We start from the raw sequence: 18,673 nt of genomic DNA on the forward strand, positions 1-18,673 counted from the left end.
GAAGAGCGTCACTAATGGTCATTCGACGGTCTTGGTAGATCTTCTCTTCCTCTTTCTGGTGGTTTATGGGTTTAATGCATAAATCATTAGAAGCTGGAAAAGGAAAAAAACGTGTCAAAAGATCTCTCTTTTTTTTAAAAGAGGGGAAGATGAAGAGACGTGTGTTTATTTTGATTGCTAAAAAGTGCCCGGGAAATCGACCCTTCCGGAAAAGGGGCGTCCGGATATAGGACGTTACAATGTATATATATATATATATATATATATATATATATATATATATATATATATATATATATATATATACAGTAGGGAACCGATTATCCGGAACGATTGGGACCATCGCTATTCCGGATAACTGATTTTTCCGGTTTTCTGAATCGCTACAAAAAGCCGTATTTTTTTATTGTTAAACTCAACTAAAAAAAATAATAATTTGGAAATAATCTGAAAAAGAAGAAAAAACGATGAAGTAATACACTAATGATTATTTCCAAAATGATGGTAAGGTAAACATCTTTCAAAATAGAAAAAAAAATCCTAAAATCTTATGAGGAAAAAAAAAATTTTTTTTTGAAAATGGCGGGAAAATTTATCGAATTTCATTCCGGTTTTTTGGTTTTCCGGTTTTCTGATTTCCGGATAACGGGTTCTGTACTGTATATGGAAAATTGCTCACATATAAACACACGCACACAGAGTGCATGGAAATTATTGTATTTTAACATATTCTTTTCAGCACAGAAAAAGGTTTACTTTTTTCCCTGATATATTTTGAACTGCAGCTGATATTGCCTTTATATTTCATCAAAAGTTATTTTAAAAGTTATAAAAAGAAATAAAAGATTTCAAGAATTAGAAGAAAAAAAAGTTCTTTGAAGAATTCACTTGAAAGTCACTGATCAAAACTCATTCAAGAATTGAAGAAGTTAAATGCAATGCCTTTTGTAATTCAAAACTACCCATTTTCTTCTATCCCAAGATTAGGTGGGCACAAATGAATAAGGGGTGCAAATTACTAGTTTGGTACATCAATACAAAATCAATTACATTGAATGCATGTTCAAATGGGTCTCTAAAAGACACAGTGTTAAATAAATTTTGTATTTTTGAATAGAAAACGGTTGTTTATTTTTGCATTCATCTTTATATTTTGGTATTTTAAAATATATTTTTTATTTAGGAAGCCAAATGTCCAGTTCCGTTTTGTTTGAATATAAAACACAAACTAAGGCAGCAACAGTTACAGCAGCGATTGCAACAAGCCCAGATTTTGAAAAGGCGTATTGCTACTATGACCAATCGTGGAGTTTCTGGTGCTGTGCCGCAAACAAGTCCTGGAAGTTCAAATTCAGCAAGTCAGTCTTCTCCTGGTCAACCTTCCCACACCTCTCCACATCCTCCTCAGCCTGGAATAGGCATGAAACCATCAACTGGTCCTCCTGTTGGTGCTCTACAAGCTGTGCAACAAGTTCAGGCAGCAGCTGCCAGGCAAACTGCTCCTCATATGGTAACAACTTCAGTTAGCTTTGGTAAAGGTAATCCTGTTGTTAATCCTCCTACTCCAAACCCAGTTATAGCTGCACAACCAATTCAAACTCAAATGCAAAAACCTATGAATCAAATGCTACCTAATGTACCGAATCGTATGCTTGCCATGGGAAATGTTGCATGCTGGGATAATCCATCTTATTCTCAGTCGCCTCACCCAAGTCCCCAGCCTCCTCAACAAATAGGTATGAGACCACAAAACCAGTTAATGGGACCAGGATCTATGCCTGGTTCTATGGGAAATACTGTTGCTTCAATGGGTCCACCTCCTCAGGTATTAAATAATCCAGGACCTTCTGTATCCATGCAGAGGCCTACTCAAGCCTTACAACAATTACTTCAAACATTAAAATCTCCCAATTCTCCTCAACAGCAGCAACAGGTGTTAACAATTTTAAAATCAAACCCTCAATTAATGGCTGCATTTATCAAACAGAGGACAGCTCAGCAACAACAGCAGCAGCAACAACAGCAGCAGCAACAGCAACAAATGATACTAAATGATGGAAGTATGATAGCTCCCCCTCATCAACAACCTAATGTCTGGTACAAACCACAGCCTCATTTATTAACTATGCAAAGACAGCCTCAGCCAAATCAGTTTCCCCATCCACAACAACCCCTGATGTATGCTCAACGTTCAAGAATGCCCATCCCTATGAATTTTGGTCATCAACAAGGATATCAAAATGACAATTCTCAATTTCAGTTTCAGCAACAGCCACCACAAATTTTAATGCAATCTCAAATAAAACAAATGACTTCTCCCACACACCCACCAATGAGTCCACAACAAGGTATTCTTGGTCACCCTCAAGGTCCTGTGCCATCTCCATCTCAACAGCAGCTCATGCAACAAGTTCGCTCACCTCCTCCAACTTCTGTACATTTATCTCAAACAGTTCGGTCCCCCCAGCCCAGTGCATCACCTCGAACTCAAGCAAATACCTCTCAGCCTATTCCTTCACCTAGGCAGCAATTAGTACCATCTCCTCATTACCCTTCTCAGACTCAATCACCACATCCTAGTCTAACTGTTGGTACATCAGGACTGTCAGGTCCTGATCAAATGACTACTAATAATGATATGATGCTAACACATCTGACAAACCCAGTGTCTTCTCATCCTAGTATAGCTACACAGCTTCAGAGCCCAGTTAATCAGGAAAACATGGACTTAACTCATCTGACCAGGGAAGAACAGCTCGACAAATATGTTGAAAATTTATAACCTTTTACATTTATGGTTTCATCACTTTTGTTTCTCAATTTAAAAGATGAAACCATTTTGGCCCCAAATCTTTGAATACAAATCTTTTATAATAAACTCCTGAGAATTATTGTTAGTAATACTCTGTATAGCAATATAGTTTTTTTACTATAAATCGTTATCAAATGTTTTTAGTGAATTTTGTACCAATTGTGTTAATTTTGCATAAATGTAAATGTGGTCAGTGAAACATCTGTTGCAATGAAAGAAAGTATTTGATAATTGTTTTTGTTTTGCCAAATGTTTTATTTGTTGTCTTACTCTGATCTCGTAAGATTCTTATAAATTATTCAAATATTTATTGCATTTGTACAGTCATTTGTTTTAAAATTGGTTCTGAACATATATATCATATCATTTCTACCAATATTGCATCTTTGTTTATACTGTACCATAAGTATTTCATTATATATCATAAGTTTTATTTCTTTCTGAATTGTGATATTTAAATAGTTTAAAATTATTTAGCAATGAATTAATTATCATACGAAAAAATGTTAATTTTTATTGTGCACATTCCAGAGAAAATCAAGTTTATTTTCATTGTTTATTATACTTTTTATGGAATTAATATTGGAAAGACTTTAGACTTATTTTAAACAACTTTTGATATATAATGATATTTAAACAAAATAAGCTGAGTTTCCACTTACAGCATAATTCTCTGATTGATGTTTTTTAAAAAGGATATTTCTAAAGCAATATGTAAGTAATTGGCCAGATCATGAAATCATTATAGCAATTATACTATAAGCATTATTACACTTGTTATTTTCAGTTAAAAATTCTGAAAAAAAAAGTTGTGTTTTATGAAATGTTTTTATTTGATATTTTTGTCTATAATTTAATATATTTTTATTTGGATTAAGTTATACCATTTCTTTTTACTAATGAGCTATTTTTTAATGATATTAGAACTTTAAAATAATGATATTAATTAATTCACTTACTGATTCATGAATATGCGTTATAATTATTTTAGTGAATGTTTACTACATTCTCTGCTTTCTTTAAAAAATCATTGACATTTTATTTTTTAAATATGTAATAAATATTTTAATTTTAAATTTTTTTAGTTCTTTTTAAATTAAAGCCTTAATTTTAACAAAATAATATTTTTTCAAAATTATTTTCCGAATCTTGATTATAATTTTACCTGTGGGAACTCAGGCATGTTTTAGCAATGGTATTTATATTGGGTTATTGTATGTACCAGAATTTTGCAATATGATTATGAAGTATGCTTGAAATTTATTGTTTCTATGTATACAGCAAAATATATATTCTTTCTATGTTTTGTGTAATTTTTATATGCTTCGAATGTTTATTCTTTGCAAAGTTAAAATTATAACATTACAAAAATCATTTCTTTCTTCAAGAATTCATAATGAATAATATCTGTTTTTAAATTGATTCCAGTTTTTAATATTCAGCATAGAGCTGAAATTTATTTATACGTTGAGCGCCAAGTTAAATATGAAAACAGTGTCATAGGCCATGGTATATAGTCGAAATGGAGTTTATGCACTAAGATTGCTATTGAATACCAATAAAGAAAGAAATCCCTTGTGTCTAAGCATAATTGCTTTTTTTTAAATGGCACTCAGCAATATAAATGATATGAAAATAAATAATAAACTCATAGCTCATCATTGATTTATTGACTATTAGTAGCGTATGAATTTTTTTATAAGCAATGATTTTATCATGATTTTTTCTGTAAAATGTAATAATTCATACTCCTAAAATTAAGATGCTATAAGATGCTTTTGCTATAAGATTTATATACTCATTTAATTTTATGATTGAAATACTTGTTAAATTCTATGATTTAAATACTCATTTATTCATTTGCAGCTATCAATGCTGTTTATATATACTATGATTAAGTGATTTCAGAAATACTCCTTTAAATACTTAGTTTATTTATTTGCAGCTAACGTGATCAGAAGTTAATCCTTTTGTAAAAGTTTAAAGTGTTTGCACATTATTGTAGCTCTTAATTTATGTGGAAATTTTATTTATGTTATTTATTTTTATATTGAGATAAAAATTTATAATCTTCTAGTTAAGAAGTATATTTGTTTTTATGAATTATGTAAAAAAAAAGAAAGAAAATATATTACTATCAATTATTGTACATAATATAAATATATATATATATACATACATATAAATATATGTGAATATGGATATGACTGAGAGAGTGCTATATAAAAATGAGGTGCATGATAAATTTTTATTTACATAATTAATTTATTTGTAAATAAGTGCTTTTGGGCTCATTTATTCATATTTTCTTTAAAATTTGAATTTTAATCAGAATCGGAAATTATTATTTAAATAAGATGTGTGTTTTTAAAAATTGACTTTTTTTTTCCTTCCTACCCACCTCATTGAGTTTCTGAAGTCCAAATATTACCAAAGTTCACTTAGCATGAACGAATTCTGTTTCTTAACATGAACTGTAAATGTAGCTTTTTCAGATACAAAAGCTACATTTTATGACATAGCTATTAATATAAGTTGAGGGTTGTATTAAATATTTATATCTTTAGAACTGGAAAATATTTCATACTTTTTAACTTGCAAAATACTTGAGAAAGTGTTATACACAAACATAAAGATGCCTTTCTTTTCTACGTGGCTATGCAGTTTAAGGATATTAGAATAAGAAAAAGTGACAATCAGTGATAGTGATTATAACTTTCTTCTGTTATAATAATATTAAGTAGTAATAATATTAAGTGTCTTAAATATACAAAAAATATTTTTGAAATAACTTGTATCTTAAAATATATCTTCTAATTATGACAAAAACTGAAAGCTAAAAATTTAAGGTAAAGAAATTTTTAATTGGTAATAATGTTTACTTTTACTGAATTCTCATATTTTGCAACATATTATTTACTATCTTTGCAAAATTATTAATTTTAAATTTGATTAGAAATTAATTTAACATGAAGCATATTTTAAGTCATACCATGTATAAGATAAGATATTATACAAATAATATTTAATATTTGAATGTAATGTACCTAACACCAAAATATTTGATAGTCATTGATAAAAAGATTGATACCCAATTATTTTTAATATCCATTTTCTAGATTTGCAATCTGCAATATACACTTTTTTTGATGTATCAAAAGTTTATTCAGTTGTGACTTAAAAATAACTATTCAATTAATTTTTGACGCACGCAATTGTTTTCTATGTCTCTTATGATTTTAGAATAATTTATAAATAGCTTTTAATAACTCTATATATTCTTATCCTGCATTATCAAGCATCACCAACAGTATTTGCTAGGAATGTCAGATTAATAATGAAATATTAGGCGTTTACACAGCTATTATATTGATTGGTGAAATCTAAAAATTATGAAATGAATGATGTAAATATAAAATATTTATGAAAAATAGACTTTTTATTATGCTGTGCCAAAACCCATAATTTAAACTACGAGTTAAATTTATTTAGAAACTGTTATAAATGTTATGTGTTTATTTGGTTTATTTTTAAATAATTGATATTTAATATTAAAAAAAATCAAAATTAATTTTTCTTAAATTTGTTCCAAGTTATACTTCAATACATTTATTACAATACATTATATTTATTAACATTACATATATTACAAGACCGTACATTATTTACATTACATTCAATACATTTTTTTTTTGTCTCTGTTAACTAAAAGTTTGTTATTTATTTGGAATATGTTTAATATCAATAAGTGTCCAAATATGGTATACCTTTATTTTAAGTTTAAGGAAATAACTTTTTGTATACACGTCATATTGCTTACTTTGCATGTCATATTTGGTAGTTTAAATAATTGCTTTAATTTAATTATGAAACATTGATAATACCGTATTTTTACTGTTCTTACCCCCTCCCCCTTTTCTTTTTGCAAGTTATATTTCAGTAAATTTTCTGTCAAGTTGATTTTTGAAACTTGTTGACAAGTCTATAGAAATAGGTTTTAAATCGAAGTAAAATTTGCAAATAAAAGTGAAAAGCAAGGTTGTCAGCAATAATGTGCTGAATTTAAATATTGTGGTATCCTTAACATTACTCGATTTGGGCTCTTGCAAAAGTTTAAAAATTTATAGAAGGAAAATTTTAATACCTTTTGTCTTTCTTGTGTTATATGCTGATAAATTACTTAAGTATTAACTGTTAATACTATAAAAGCTGCTCTATATAAAAATCACATTTATGTTCATGATTACAAAGCAATTTTAAAATTTCATGGTTTAAAAAAATTTTGTTGTACTTAATTTATTACATTTTAAATAAGTAATATTTCCCTATATACATAATTTGAAAATTTTATTCCAAAATAATTGTTAATATTGAGTCCATTTTTTCTGATTTATTTATATTAGTGGTAATAATAAATGAGTTATTTCATGCAAAAATAAAGGGAAAACAAAATATTGTTGCATTTGTTATTTAAATTTTCCTACGATCACAAAATTATATAGATATAGCACTTTTTAAACTGTGTTTTGCTGTATCCTGCAAATGATGTGTTAATTTGAAAAACCCATAAATTTTTTTTTTTTTTATAAGTAAACGCAATGCAAGTTAATCAGTATTAGATACATATAGCAAAATGTATCTCTGAAATAATTTAAATGTGTTCTTAAGCAAAACATGCCTGCAACAAACATATGTGTTGGCATTCAACTAGGTTTTTTAATTGAAACTGCATAAGCTTATTACCTTGTATGACTTAATTGATGTTTGAGTAGTTCCTATTCAATGTCAGTCAAAATTTATATTAATCAATATTTGTTTTTTTATTTCTATGCAATATGAAAAAGGACTTGAAATGATGTACGAAAGGTATATAAAAAAAACTTCTCAATAATTTGTACAAATAATTAACTGGAGTTTAAATAACCATTTCCACAATATTTAATCTATAAAAAAAATAATAATTGTTATGTTTATTCAGTTTGTGATGGTTGAAGATAGTTTTAAAAGAGAAATTTTTAATAATTTAAGTAATTTTTAATATTTAATAATCTATTAATTAATTAATAATGTTTTTATACTTGAAAGATTTTTATGTGACAAATCAGCATTTGCTTTTGATATTTCATTTCATTTTTTTTCTCTGGTTAACCAAATTTTAATTAATTTTAATATATTTGCTTTTTGTCCCTTCTTATTTTTAATAAAACCAAGTACAAAATAATTAAAATTTGACTTTCTTTTGGTTACCAATATACTCATATTTAACTTTATAAATATGTTTAGTTTGTTTCAAATTTTAAGTCGTTTTAACGATATATGACAACTTTTATCTGTTGTAAATTTAATTAAGACTATAATTCTACTTAATTACTACATTTTATATTTAGTATTTCTTATACAAGTAATCTTTCTTTTATAGTTTATAAAAATGATTTACTGTACCATCTCTTTTGAGGGTGGGATTCTTCCTATTTAGTAAACTTAGTACCTGCAATAAGTTTATCAGACTTAATTTATTTAGCTACAAATGCTTATAATGAATTAATAAAGTAAGTGATACCAAATATAATTGACTGTCTAAACTCTTGCAATGAAATAAGTGAACATGAGTCCATTATGTAGCACATAAAAATTATTGCATGCAACAAGCATAGATTATGCTCTGAGAAAAATTGTCTGTGAATCAGTAAGTTTTTTGTTAAGACTTTCGCAATAAAATTACATTTTGTTTTTTTTGTAAAATATTTTCTCAAATTTACTTATTTCAGGAGCCCGTATTACTGACTATTGTGGTTTTGTAAGCGTTAAAGTAATTTTTTTTATCTCAATATTTTTTACTGTTCTTAATCATGCATCCATTTTTATTTGAATTATAATTTTAATGTATTTGTTTAATCAATTAACTTTGGAATCAAAATATTATGATTTTGCTGTATCAAATGTTCTATCTAGCTGCAATGTCATTTTGTCTGTGAATTGAAATCGAATAGTATCGGTCTGTAACACATGGTTGTACCTATAATTCATTTCAAGTGATATTAGTCAGAGTCCTTATAATTTATAATTGGAAGTGAATCTTTCATTTACAAATAATCCAATGCAAATAATATATAATCATATGCAAATCTTAAGATTGGAATAAAATAAGTGTCTTAAAATTTATGAATAGCTTAAAAAGTTTTCCTTTAAATTTTATTTGTTCTTTTTATATAATTCTTAATAAAATATGTAATAATATTTGAAGAAATGTTTTTGAAAAATGCTTTAGCTGATGTGTGTTATATAATAATACTTACAATAAAAGTAACTAATAATACTTGCAATAAATATAACTAATAATATTTACAATTATTATCATTTCAAGTGATATTAGTCAGAGTTCTTATAATTTCTAATTGGAAGTGACTCTTTCATTTACAAATAATCCAATGCAAATAATATATAATCCTATGCAAATCTTAAATCTGGAATAAAATAGTTGTTTTAGAATTTATGAATAGCTTAAAAAGTTTTTGTCTATAAATTTTATTTGTTCTTTTTATATTTCCTGATAAAATATGTAATAATATTTGAAGCAATGTTTTTGAAAAATGCCTAAGCTGACGTGTGTTATATAATAATACTTACAATAAATATAACTAATAATACTTACAATTATTATGTTATTATTAAGAATTTATCTATTAAATAATTGTAAATATGAATACTTGCTTGATTTTGGTTATTAACCAGGCAAATAATAGTTAGATAGTTTTCCTATTGATTAATATATTTTGCTTTGTTTTAAAGCCCAACGACACATTTTCTTCTCAAATTAAAATTAAGTTTACCTATTGGTATGTGTCATTCTTTTTAGAATGGCTGAGCAACTGAGATAGGATTCCCACTAAAGAGCTTATAAAATAAATCAGGGCATATTATTAAGCCCGAAACCAATTTGCAATATATATTTTTTATTTAATGTCAGCTCTAATTATCTCTTATTGTCTATGTAGGTATAATAGAAGAAAATGTTTTTGCATTCAAAATTATTTAATTTATTTAAGGACTAGTTTAATTTTTTTTGTTTAAATCTAGCTTAAAAATAACATAAAAAAGATTTCTTCCTTCTTTTTTTTCTTTTTTTTAAAAGAAGAATATATATGTATATTCAATCTTGTTTTTTTTTTTCAATCTTGCATTGCTCAATATCTGTGTATCAGAATCATAATTATTTATTGACATATTTTTTCGTGTAAATAAAAATAAAATCACTGTATTTTATTAATTGTGTTACCAGAAATGAATTTGCTATACTCATTTGAAATTAGATGTACAAATCTGTGTTATGAATGATAGAGTTTTCCCAAAGATTTGTACAGATTTAGTATACGTGGAACCCACCTTCGTTTGTTTATTCATTGTAAATTGAAACTTTGTTAATTCGATTGTGGTTGGATTGTTCTTGCATTATAAAGTGTCCTGATGAGGAATGAATATAGCCATTTGTTATATGTTCTCATTTGTGTCTTATTTGTACATAGTTGTTTGTTATGCTAACTACGCGAAATTGTTTTGTATATATTGTCTACGTTTCGAATGATGCTTAGGAATGTTTTAAACAAAAGATCTTTTTACTATGTATTTTGTTTGTTTAATAAAACAATTACATTAACATTGTATATATAAATCATATTCGTTTTTACAAAGAAATAAATTCTTGTACATAAAAGTTTAGGGAACAGATTAAATTATGTTCAGATGAGCATTTGCATACAAAGTGAGAGCTATATTTAATAGCTGTCTTATATTTCCACGTCTGAAATTATCACTGCCAGGATAAAGTTTTGTAAATAGTTGGGTATTATTCAGTACTCAGAGTATATATCCTGATGCAAGTGACACTTGAGCTCTACTCACAAGTTAATAATTGTAATAAACTATATTATACTCTTATGTTGTTTTGCTTTCTTTTTAATAATAAAGCCAAATCATTCTTTAAATTTTTAATAATTACTGTAATCTCAATTTTTGGATGGTTTTTAACACCTTACTTGCAGAACAATATCAACTATCTCTTAGGCAAATTATTAAAAAACATTTTAAGCGTGAGTAATTAGAACATATTTAGGGTCGAAATTTTTCAGTGGGTATAAATACCGAAATTAGCTCGTCATTTTAAAAAATTTCGCTTGACTACAAATACGAAAAAATTTACAATACTGAAAAAATTCAGTGCACAACAAAATAAATAAATAAACGGACCACCTTAAATAACTTTTGATCTTAATGATAGGATCTTCACGTTCTTGGATTCAATGGTTCAAGGTGGTCAACTCAAATATGCTAATTAATTAGTGCAGATGATATTTTAAGTTGCGAAATTGGACACAAAAACGAACTTTCTCTAAATAAACATACCTTTTTTTCGACGGATTATGGTCGAACCCTCAAAATATAGGGGGTCCTCATTGTTTGGTTAGGAGATCAAAAGTGTGGCCCAGTTAATGTTAATTTTACTTTCTTCCTATTTCATCATATCGCGCAATTATAAAACTCGTTTAATCAAAAAAAAACTTTTAATAAATATTTATTATTTTTACAATTCAAAATTTTGTAGACGAGTGACGATTAATAAAAAATAGTAAATATTTACTAAAAGTTATATTTTGCATGGAATTATCTTAGGTGAACAAATTTTTCAATTTGCTTAAAAAGCTCTCGAGATATTGTGGAATATGTAAAAAGTAAAATTACCTTTAAAGGGTCCAAACTTAGGACCGCTTTCCTGACCAAACGTTAGGGACCATATTTATGAAATTGTGGCTATCTTGTATATTTTGGTGGTCAGAAATCTAAATCTGTCGGGGGAAAAAAAGTATGTTTATTCAGAGAAAGTACGTTTTTATGTCTGATTTCGTAATTTAAAATATCGTCTGCACTAATTAATTAGCATATTTGATGTCCCCCCTTCAAACCTTTAAGATTGAGTCCTAGAGCGCGAAGATACCCTCAAAAGTAATTCAGGGTGGTCCTTTCTTTTTTTTTTAATTTGCCCTCTGTACGTAGTACAGATAATAAAAGGTCCCGCAGTGGACTGATTGTTAAGACACGGTTCCCAGCAGATTACCGAAGTCAAGCATCACTGGCTGCGGTCAATGTGCGGGTGGGTGACCACTTGGATCAGTCTGCGTAGGGACCGAGGGTGTGCTACCGTAAAGTGCTCGACTTCGCGCGCAGGTCGTCGGGCTACCGAAGCGGGGGTGCCATCCCTTCCGCAGAGGATCAAAATTGTGATGGCATGTCTTCGGATCATCCTCCGGGATGTTTCCCAGACCGTCGCCAATAGCCCATTGTGCAGCTCTAGTGCGACGTAAATTAACAACAACAACAACATATTGTGGAATATGTAAAAAGTAAAATTACCTTTAAAGGGTCCAAACTTAGGACCGCTTTCCTGACCAAACGTTAGGGACCATATTTATGAAATTGTGGCTATCTTGTATATTTTGGTGGTCAGAAATCTAAATCTGTCGGGGGAAAAAAAGTATGTTTATTCAGAGAAAGTACGTTTTTATGTCTGATTTCGTAATTTAAAATATCGTCTGCACTAATTAATTAGCATATTTGATGTCCCCCCTTCAAACCTTTAAGATTGAGTCCTAGAGCGCGAAGATACCCTCAAAAGTAATTCAGGGTGGTCCTTTCTTTTTTTTTTAATTTGCCCTCTGTACGTAGTACAGATAATAAAAGGTCCCGCAGTGGACTGATTGTTAAGACACGGTTCCCAGCAGATTACCGAAGTCAAGCATCACTGGCTGCGGTCAATGTGCGGGTGGGTGACCACTTGGATCAGTCTGCGTAGGGACCGAGGGTGTGCTACCGTAAAGTGCTCGACTTCGCGCGCAGGTCGTCGGGCTACCGAAGCGGGGGTACCGTCCCCTCTGCAGAGGATCAAAACTGTGATGGCATGTCTTCGGATCATCCTCCGGGATGGTTCCCAGACCGTCGCCAATAGCCCTTTGTGCAGCTTCAGTGCGACGTAAATTAACAACAACAACAAATAATAAAAGAGTTGAAAAATTATTTCCTTTAATTTCGTGCAAGATTTTTTTCTTGTTTAAACGAATAGAATTTCTTTATAACATATTTTACGTTGTCAAGTTATTCCATGAATGGATTAGAGTTATTCATTCATCAAATATTCGTTTGCCTAGCATTTCAACAGGATTTCGAAATTTCATTATCCTTTTATTTCAGTAAATGTTTTGATTAAGGAGAAGGTTAATAATAAAGGAACTTTTTTGTCCTTTTTTATTTCTTATTACACTTCAAGGATTTAAAGGGATATGGTATCCTTTTTACATAATTTATAATCCAAGGGGTAGAAAGAGCTATCTTGATAGAATCCTGACTATTTCTTAACTATTTTCTTGTCATTTTGCTATTGATCTATTCTCCTAAATGTTTCCTTAGTTATACACTATCAATTTTGAAGTTCTAAAAAAGTGGTAATTGCAGTTAAATGTAAATATAAACTTAAAACAAATAGAAAAAAAATCTCTCATATTAAAAAAATTTTGCGCAAGTTGGAACTTTTTAAAAATTGGTTAATTAAAAAAAAAAAGCAAAAAATACACGGAAATTTGCGCAGTGACAAACTTGCCACTCTAATTATAATTTAACTTAAATTGGATTTAAAAAAAAATTCTAACTGTATGAGAGAATAGCAAATGTTTTAAACCGAAAGAAAAATTATACTTTGATGCAAGTTTAGGAAAAAAAAAAAAAAAAAAAAAAAAAACATTATCCCTATGGGGAGAGCCTGTTTGCATCTTAGTGCACGCTAAATGGATGCCAAACTCCCATCGCGAACGTATATTAACATCGCTAACTCTTGAAACGACGTTGTACGTCTCCTTTTTGCTTGCTTTCTTATTAAATACAATAATCAATTAACAACTAATACGATTTAATTAAAATGATATCTAAAAATCGTAAAAATTAAACGTCTTTCTGTTCGCATTTAAAGAAATTCGTGAAAGAATAATAAATATTGTTCTTGCAGGCGATTTTATATTACAGCGAAACAAGCGTAAAAATTCTTTATCTCGCATTTGATTTGTTAAGAGCATGTCAGCAGAAGACACGTCATTTTAGTGGTCCAATCAAATCCAAAGCTTTTGCTACGTCATACAGTCGTTTCTTTTTGTAGAACAAATGTTTGCACAGTCCCATAAAAAAATTTTTTTCAACTATATCACTTGATATTTTTGAATTTCTGCTGTGCCAAAGTATAAAGAAGATTTTAAATAATGATCTCTCCCAAGAAACTGAAGCGGTAAGATATTACTTGATTAAAAGCTTCCTTCGCTTCAAAAATATACAAATTGTAAATAACAGTCGACACTTTTCAAGCACTCAAAAATAGGGACAATTTTCAAGATTTGCCAGATATGAATGAGAAAAAACAAGTGATTAAAAACATAATACGTAAAATTGCCTACGAAAATTGGAAAATATAAGTGAGGAACAAAACTGGAAAAACCACAGTTGCCGAGAGAGAAAAAAGATGAAAAACAGAACGAGAGAAAAAACACAATGGCCAAGAAAGACATATCTGGGTAAAATGCAATTACGCGTGCTATGGAGAGGTGGTAAGGAACTAATGCCGTTAACAAGGGAATCAGCATTCATATGAATAAAACATGATTCCAGGGCATGATTCCTTGATCTTAAGAACTGGATTTTTCTTTACATTTCGTTTCTACAATACAGCTTGGTTTAACTTCACGGCTTTGATCAGGTTTTAACAACAATTCAGTCATAACGTTCAGTGACAAAATGAAAACACACAAAACACAGTGACAAAGCATATGGAAATGTACACAAGCAATTCAAAGTTAACTAACAAATTTATATAAAAAACATAGAAGAAGGAGAGAAAAAAAAATTTCATCACAGAGCAGAAACAGTAAATAGTTTCCTTAGAAGAGTCTCATGAACAAAATGAATCAAATCAGCTAATAATCATTATATGCAATCTAAAAAAGTCTAAGAACCTAATGAGATATATTTGTTTTAATTATTTTCTTAATTTTTGGTGATCTTCTCGCATTTTCCAATGAACTCCATGATGGATTGCAAGGAAAGTATTTAAGCTTTGGGCACTCCAAGGCTAGGTGCTTGCAAAAGACAAGACTGAAGCTTTTGCAGACACAATGGAAGAGCAATTCTCTGTAAATGATGACTTTAAATGATGACTAAAAATTTAAACTTAAGAAAGCACCGGATGGAAATAAAATTACCAACAAAATGATCTGAGCGCTTCCTGATAATTATATTAATCACATTACAGTAATAATAAATTCATGTCTTAAAAATTGCGATTTTCCTAAACAATGGAATGATGTAGGTACTTCATTTACGTCGCACTAGAGCTGCACAATGAGCTATGGGCAACGGTCTGTGAAACATCCCCGAGGATGATTCGAATATATGCCATCGCAATTTTCATCCTCTGCAGAGGGTATGACTCCCTTGCTTTGGTAGCCCAACGACCTGCGCGCGAAGTCCACAGTTTACTGACCGCAGCCAGTCATGCTTGACTTCGGCGTTTTACTGGAAACCGTGTCCTTAAGATCAGTCCACTACGGGACAAACAATGGAAAGAAGCTACCATTATACTCTTTCTCAAACCTCTTAAAGATCCAGTTATGTCCATAATCACAGACCTATTAGCTTATTACCAACACTTAGTAAAAAATTGGAACGCGTCATACATAATAGACTTAAATCCCGCCTGCACATGCTCCCAAATGAACAAAATGATTTCGGAGGGGAGCTCGACACAACAAAATGACTTACGAGGATTAAATTCGTTCGGCAGGGGCTTGCAAATAAACAAATTTCGGCCCTCCTAATGTAATACGTTACTAAAGCCTTTGACTGAGTCTGGCATGATGGTCTCAAAAATAAATTAATGAACTTAAATGTTCCAACTGACAAAATTTTTCTCATAAACAACTACTTAAAAATAAAAAAGGATAATTTACAATTAAAATAAACGATATTCTCTCATTCAATACAATAATAAGAGCCGGGGTACCCCAAGGAAGTATTCTCGGCCCAATATTACAAATAATTCACACATATAATGTTCCTGTCCATAGAGATGACAATTACAGTCTTACAGCTTATTTTGCAGATGATACAGTCTAGTCTAGATCTGTTACAAACGCTATTAATAAACTATAAACTAAAGTATATGATTTTGAAACCTGGTGTTCTATCTGGAAGGTCAAAATTAATGACCAAAAATCAAACCTACTTATTAGTAAAAAGACCTAGACGACTTACTATTAACAATACATTAACTTTCCTTGGAAATGATATTCCTATTGTTGATGCGAGGTCACTTATCTGGGCATTACAATAAATAAAAATCTAAACTGGAATGATCATGTTAAGAAAATAGTAGCTAAAGCCACTGGAATATACAATAAATTAAAATGTCTACTAGGTCCCTACTCCAAAATGCCACTTGAAAGCAAACGATACATTTATCTTACATATATCAAACCCATAATTACTTATGCATCCCCTGTCTGGTGCAATTACAGTAAAGTAAATGCTAAAAAACTTAATGTCTTCCAAAATAAATTAATAAGAAAAAAAATGTTTGGAGTCCCATATTTTATTAGAAACAAAGACATAATTAGAGATTTTAAATTAGAGACCTTCACTGAAACTTTAATGTCACATGACACACAATGTTATAAAAATGCATTGCAACAAACTACAACAATATTTTTAAAGCAAAAATGCTAATTGAAGGTTCCAAAATCAGAACCCCAGCTCACTTTTTTCACTAGCGATGCGATTTTATCAGATAAATTCAATTAATCCTTCACTATTTTTAATCTTTTATTGGTACTTAGAAATTTAATTTATAAATTTCAATTATAAGCAACTGCAAGCAATTGGCGCTGCAGTCGTTCCACCTACTGTTCATAATTCAGATTTCTTATCGGTGCTGCGATTCCGCCTATCCCACTACAATTGCAGCAAATAGTTCAAACTTATTTTTACTTTTTTCTATATCATGATTGTATTACCCTTATTTTCTTTTTCTTTCTGGTTTTCAAAACCCATGGAGAAAATTACTGCACGATTTCGCACATCAAGGTGAAAAAGTAAAACCCCTTCGGGGCCTAAATGCCTTGAGAAATATTATGATTATGACTATGATTAGGCACGATGCTAGACAGTTCTTTCTGTATGGCCGATCTCGCGTTTCAAGTTTCTCTCAAAGAATTCGTCTTGATGTGAGACATCAAGAAGGAATTGTGATTTAGAAAGAAATTTTTTTTATTTTTTAAAGTATGCATGTCTTCCGTTTGCTTTTTTAAGTTGATCTATATATTTCGCCATTCCTTTTGTCTTTTTGCTTAAAAAAGAGAATTTACATATTGTTTGACATAGTAGGATAGGTACGATACTTTTATTTAAGTCGCACTGGAGATGCATTATGGGCTATTGGAGACAGTTTGGCAAACTCCCCTGAGGATGATCCGGAGACAACATACATACGTCCCATCCCGTGTTACAGGGTGGACACATTCACACACTATCCGTCCATCCGCAGATCGTAATTTTGATCTGAACCAGAGCTCAATCAATCTCTGATACAGTACCCCCAGAAGTATTGATTTGTTATGGCAACTTGAAGGACTTTGTGACCTTGACAGATTTAGCGTGCACCAGTCACCATTTTGTACACGGAGAGTCTTTTCCCGTTGGGGGTCGAACTTACGACTTCTCTGACGTGTACCCTATTAATTTAGGTTATAAATTAATAAATATAAATTAACCCGATGGATTTGGAATGTGAAATATTTAACAGTATGAATATTTTACACAAAACCAAGAGTTTACACAGATTTCATGTTTAATTAATAATGTAACACAGAGCGACTCAAAATAAAAATTTTCATACTTGAAGTGAAATAAAACTCATAACACACGGAATAAGCTAGCTAAATTTTGTTGATTGTACTGGTTTCAGTTACAAATGAAGTCTCTTTGTTGTTCGTGGGTAAAATGTTGAAGAGAGAAATTCAAGCTAAAAATCACCAAATAATTCTAGCTACTGCAAACAAACAGAAAAACTGTAGAAACAAATATTATTTTGAAAAAAAAAAAAAAACTTATTACCAGGATGTACAATCCTTTTCTTTTAAATTAATTTTTTGTAATTTTAATTCATTTGCCTTTTGTTCCTTCTGATTTGTACTTAGTAAAATTAAGTACGAAATAATTAGAATTTGATTTTTTTTTGTTACCGATTTACGTGCATTTAATTTTATAAGTAGGTTTAGTTTCTCCGAAATAATTTTTGATTATGTTAACGATAAATAGCAACTTTTATCTGCTGTATATTTTATTAAGACTATAATTCCTTTTGATTACTATATTTTGTGTTTCATACTTTTTTCATACAATTAATGTTTCTTATTATAGTACACAAAAAGGTTTTACTGTACTATCTCTTCTGTAAGTGGGAATTTTTAAATTTAGTTTACTTAGTACTTGCGATAAGTTTCAAACTTAATTTACTTTCCCAGTAATGCTTATAAGGAACCAACAAACTTACTGAATACTAAATATAATTGATTATGTTGTCTAAACCCTTTGCTATATAATAAGTCAACACAAGTGTATTATATAGCACATGCAAATATTTGCATACAGAAGGTATGGATTATGCCCAGAGAATAATTGTCTGTGAAACCGATTTTTTTAAAACCATTTTTCATTAAAAAAATACGCTTCTCATGCATACTAATGTTATTTTTATGACGTATTTATATTAATTTCAGA

At 29.6% G+C, this 18,673-nt stretch overlaps 1 protein-coding gene across 4 annotated transcripts in view; it reads left to right on the plus strand.

Moving 5' to 3' along the window:
- Positions 1-4,128, plus strand: part of LOC107451016 (histone lysine acetyltransferase CREBBP) — a 139,440-nt gene extending 135,312 nt beyond the window's left edge. For all 4 annotated transcript variants that reach the window (XM_016066972.5, XM_016066973.5, XM_016066974.5 and 1 more), the window contains one exon: positions 1,184-4,128. In XM_016066972.5, the coding sequence (XP_015922458.1) occupies positions 1,184-2,782 (1,599 nt within the window). In that variant the 3' untranslated portion in view covers positions 2,783-4,128. The remainder of the gene's footprint in view (positions 1-1,183) is intronic.
- The last annotated feature ends 14,545 nt before the right edge of the window (positions 4,129-18,673 follow it).

Source organism: Parasteatoda tepidariorum, chromosome 11 (assembly GCF_982258835.1).
Source record: "Parasteatoda tepidariorum strain Cologne lab strain chromosome 11, Ptep-v5.0, whole genome shotgun sequence".
NCBI lineage: Eukaryota > Metazoa > Arthropoda > Arachnida > Araneae > Theridiidae > Parasteatoda > Parasteatoda tepidariorum.